This window comes from Phalaenopsis equestris, unplaced genomic scaffold (genome assembly GCF_001263595.1).
Source record: "Phalaenopsis equestris unplaced genomic scaffold, ASM126359v1 Scaffold000994, whole genome shotgun sequence".
NCBI classification, from domain to species: Eukaryota; Viridiplantae; Streptophyta; class Magnoliopsida; order Asparagales; family Orchidaceae; genus Phalaenopsis; species Phalaenopsis equestris.
The window spans coordinates 239983-244747 of NW_018165433.1; the positions used below are offsets into that span (position 1 = coordinate 239983).

The 4765-nt window shown below is 32.9% G+C and overlaps 1 protein-coding gene across 2 annotated transcripts in view; it reads right to left on the minus strand.

The window, feature by feature from the left end:
• LOC110032646 (methionine aminopeptidase 1B, chloroplastic-like) overlaps positions 1-4765 on the minus strand; it is a 58799-nt gene that overhangs the window by 43995 nt on the left and 10039 nt on the right. For both annotated transcript variants that reach the window (XM_020736339.1, XM_020736340.1), the window contains exons 3-7: positions 4212-4449; positions 3731-3892; positions 3590-3631; positions 2533-2604; positions 1274-1353 (exon numbers count right to left, since the gene is read on the minus strand). In XM_020736339.1, coding sequence (XP_020591998.1) covers positions 1274-1353; positions 2533-2604; positions 3590-3631; positions 3731-3892; positions 4212-4449 — 594 coding nt within the window. The remainder of the gene's footprint in view (positions 1-1273; positions 1354-2532; positions 2605-3589; positions 3632-3730; positions 3893-4211; positions 4450-4765) is intronic.

The window sequence follows — 4765 nt, forward strand, 5'->3', positions numbered from 1 at the left end:
GTTGGGAGGTCACTGGGGTTTTCCCTAGATCTGTGATATCCCCTACTTTTCTTTCATTTGAATTCCTTAAATAATTGTTCATATTTTGAGCCATTCCCATTTGATTTTCCCATGTCCAATCGTGAAAACCTAAACTTTGAAATCTTGAAAACAAAACCACCTGATCTTAATCGAGAGTTTTCTTAAGTGATTTCGATCATTTAAGATGTAATTAACTATAGGGGCTTGCCTCTATAGGGAACCAGGAACCCAGATAAAATAAACCCTATCTAATTTTTATGTTAGATAGGGGAACTTGTTGGCCTTTTTATAAAATATTTCGCAGATCAAAACGGATGTCACAAATTGTTTAGTCTAGATGATTAAATCCCTATTACAAGTAATATATTTATTCTTCGGGATAAGTGTATTGCTTGTAGTATTGTATTAAATCATCTAAACTATTTAAAAATGTGAGACTCGTTTGGTCTCACTTATTTTAAAAATTAAAAAACATTACTACTTTAAAAAAGTTATATTTATATTTAAATTATTTTCAAAATCACAAAATCATCACCGTTTCCAAACTACGAAAGTGAAGTTGAACAATAAAACGGCCGACAGCGTTAAATGTTGGCCTTCAAAAGAAAAGCATTATACTAAGTTAAGTGTTGAGAGATGAGAATGAATAGGTGGATGAGTGGCTTTACACTTAGAGACAAAATGTGAAATAAATATATCCGTGATAGGGTTGGTGTAGCTCCAGTGAAGGACAACATTAGAGAGAATCGTCTTAGATGGTTTGGTCACATTAAACGTCGACCATCTGATGATCCGATTAGGAGAGTAGATGATTTAGATTCGACTTATGTTAAGAAAGGCAGAGGTAGACCTAGAAAGACTTGGGCTAATTGTATAAAAAATGATCTTAATTTATTAGAACTAAATGAAAATATGGCACTAAATAGGATGCAATGAAGAAAAAAGATTCATGTAGCCAACCCCACATAGTGGGATTAAGGCTTTGTTGTTGTTGTTGTTGTTGTCGTCGTCGTCGTCGTCGTCGTCGCTTTTATATGATTAAGAAACTAAATTGCTATAAAAATAAACATCAAACATCATGTGTTAAATATGAAAATATATAAGAATTGTGTGGTATGCATGTAAATTCCCCAAATATAAAATGGCGTAGAATAAATTGGTTGATAATAATTTCCTATTAAAACTTCCAGAATTACAAATGGCTGGTAATTAATCAATTAAATACTAGCATTGAGATCAAGAAGCAATATACCTTATTATCTTTCCAATCTTCTTAAAAGCAGCACCATCTTTGCAAATAGATATGGCCCTTTCCAGGCATTCTTTAGTGACCTAAATAAATAATCAAAAAGAAATAGCTAAGCAACTTCCGATCAATGAATTCATTCTATACTAATACTAACAAAAACGAAATGCAGATTTACTATTCAAGATCGTGCACGTAAAAATGTCTAAAAAGTTAAAGGTGCAAAAACAAAAACAAAATAGTCTCGGTTACTTAAAATAACTGATACATGGGAGTATCATTTTGCTAAATAAACGATGTACTACATATAAAAACCCTAAATGCTATATCGAAGTATACACAAACAAGCAAACAAGTGCCTACACACAGTAAAATATTAAGGGAAAATTACATACATAGCACCCAATTCTTATGGATTTACCTATCTCACACCTAAACTTTCATTTTTACACACATGACACTTTACCTATGAATGAAAAGGATGGATTTGACTATTAAAAGAAGATAATGAGTGCTACTTTTCATATGATGTTTGTAATTATGAAAGTCTAGATGTGAGATAGGTAAATATGAAAGTTTTGGCTGCTATGTATTAAAAGCCCCAAATATTAATTATTCAAGAGTAATGTAGATTCAATCTAATAGAAATTAAATCTGCCAAAAGGAAATTTATCTCAAAATAGATAGAATTTTTCACAAGCAACATATGGACAGATTGACCAATTTTATTCATATATTTCAAGGTAAAAATAAACCACAAATGGGTTTGAAATATCATATCCACTTTTTATAGAATGACTTTGAGTAGAACATATAGACTTAGACTACCATATTTTTAAGGATAGGGACTCTTATCTTCACACATTTATATCATTTCTCCACAATTTTAACTGGTTAAGATTTAAAGAAAATCTCCCTGCCTTTCCTATTCCTAGGGTAAAATTAATTAAAATATATTTTCAATCAAATGACATAACTTGTACGAGGATAACTTTTATGCTTCTAAATATAACCCGTGCAAAAAATACTGAAGCTATGCAAACATGTTCATCTAGTTCAGCTGAAGTAGCAAATACGGCCAAAAGCTTCGACAATTTGTATCACTACATGAGTAGCCTTTTTTTTATACTTCCGTGCATTACAATAACATCAGAAATTAGACCATAATAGCCATAGAAAATAAAACCTTAAATTTTCTTTAAATTTTCTTAAATGTTCAACGCAAAATTATCACGAGCAGCAAGGGAGCTTCAGCACAAAAATACCTTTACAAGTCGTTTTGTTGGTTCATCAACCTCTCCACAAAGAAAGGTTTTTGAGGTGTCTCCATGGTAGCCCTAACAAAAAAATTCTCAGAAAAATATATGTAAGAAAGAAATAGAAAATATACAATGCATGCAACTACCAAAATGGAATCATGAAAGACTCAGAACCCGACTTATTCAATTAGCAAAGAGAAGATCAAATCATGAAAATATATCTATAGAATTAACCACAGCCTGGTAGTTATAAAACTATTGGTAGCACTTCATAAACTTTTATTCTTATTTTCCTATGGAAGACATAAGAAAATGTAGCACCAGAACAATGATGATGAGCAAATTACTGGTAAATGATAAGCTATTGCAGTCTACTATAAAATTCTTGTAAATTTTATATTCAATCGCTACTGATTTCCATTTTTTGAGCTTCAACTGTACACTAAGTTATCCTATTTTTAAGACGTTCAAAATGTCCAGCTTCAAAATGTATAATTGAATCATTAAACTTTCTCGGCTGTTACAAACTTTCTATGAACAATGGTTAATGACATTTTTGCTTATTTCAAAATGCAATATGTTAAAACTGCTAGATGCTTTCAAAAGGTTAACAAAAAAGTAAATCACCAGTCCAACTTTATGCTTAGCAGCAATTATATATATTTCAAACAAATACAGCATCCTACGGAAGACAACAAAGCTATAAGATCTCATGGCTTCGAGTTACTGCATCTCTACACGGGTCTCCACATAGAAGTGTCAAAGCTTGAGCACAAAAAAGAGAGTGAGCACATAAAAAGTAAAGTACGAACTTGTAAACTTAGAAGATTATGTTCTGAGAGGGAAAAAGAGAAGTGTTGAATCCCAGATATGCACAACAGATGCAAACTTATCAACCGGTAACATTAGGATATTTATTGGGTCATTTATTGTCCATCATTAAGATCTTAGAAGCAACTAAAGGATGAGCAAAAGACAGAAATACATCTTAAGCGCAGACATAAGAGAAAGAGAAGGGCATATGCTTTATGAATGTTTATAATTGAGGGAAAAAAGAGCATACATTAAGATAAACAGTCACATCGATGTTTATAATGTCACCATCCTGCATTTGGCCATGAGGATTTAGTCAAAGAAAATTTTCAAATCCAACAATTCAAATAAGTTTTTGAAAATATAAGCAGTATATTGGCATCTTACAAACCTGGAGCTGGCGTGAATCAGGTATACCATGACACATGCATTCATTAACTGACGTGCATACACTTTTAGGGAATCCACCGTATCCAAGGGGTGAAGGATAAGCTCCAGCATCAATGATCATATTGTGCACTGCTATATCAATTTCATTTGTTGTTATAGAGGGCTGCATAAGCACATCATGGGTAGTGTTAATAGCTCATAAAATAATAAAAAAGAAGACAAATAAATTAAGAATTTCCATGCCCCAACAAAACACAAATAATTAGAGAATTTAATCTATTGTCTCAAAGGAGAAATGTAAAAAAAATACTTTTTTTATAGAATTAGACAATCTCAAGGAGTGAAGAGATAATGTGTCAACTGCGATTACATATAAACATCATCCTTTCATATTAATAATGCAAAATAAACTTTCAAAGCATGATGACAAAGGGTAATGGTGTAAATGTGCACTGACACAAAACAGCAGAGTTGAGTTTTACCATGACCAACGTTCCTGCAAAATCCAGAACTCGAGCAGAAAGCTCACAGGCAGCTCTCATTTGAGCTATGCCCTTGTCATCATGAATTTGATATGCATTAGAAAGTTCTGGCAACTTGTTTGAACCAACATAGGGTGGCTTTAGAATATGATCTGGCACAGGAAGACGTCCAGAAACCTTCCCACGTCTCAATGGTTGCCTCTTCCTTGATTTTGTGTTCTCATTTAGCTCTCGCAACCTTAAGGTATTCAAACATAGAATAAAAGGAAAAAAGCAGTAAATCACTTGTACAAATTCTTATCAGTTTGGTAAAATAGCAAATAACGACATCAGTGAAAAAAAAATGCGAGAAGTAATAAAAAAAATGATCGCAAGTTGGCCATAACTTTCCTGATTAAAATAGCTGAAGGCCCTTCAAAGAATAAGTTACAAAGGAAGTGCCCACTTGTTTGTCGGCAGCTAAAAAGAGTTATGTTCGGGGGTCGCCCGTAAGAAGCTGTCGGTCGCCGGAATCGAAATCCCGTCGCCCGCTTCGGAAGGACATTTTAATTTAC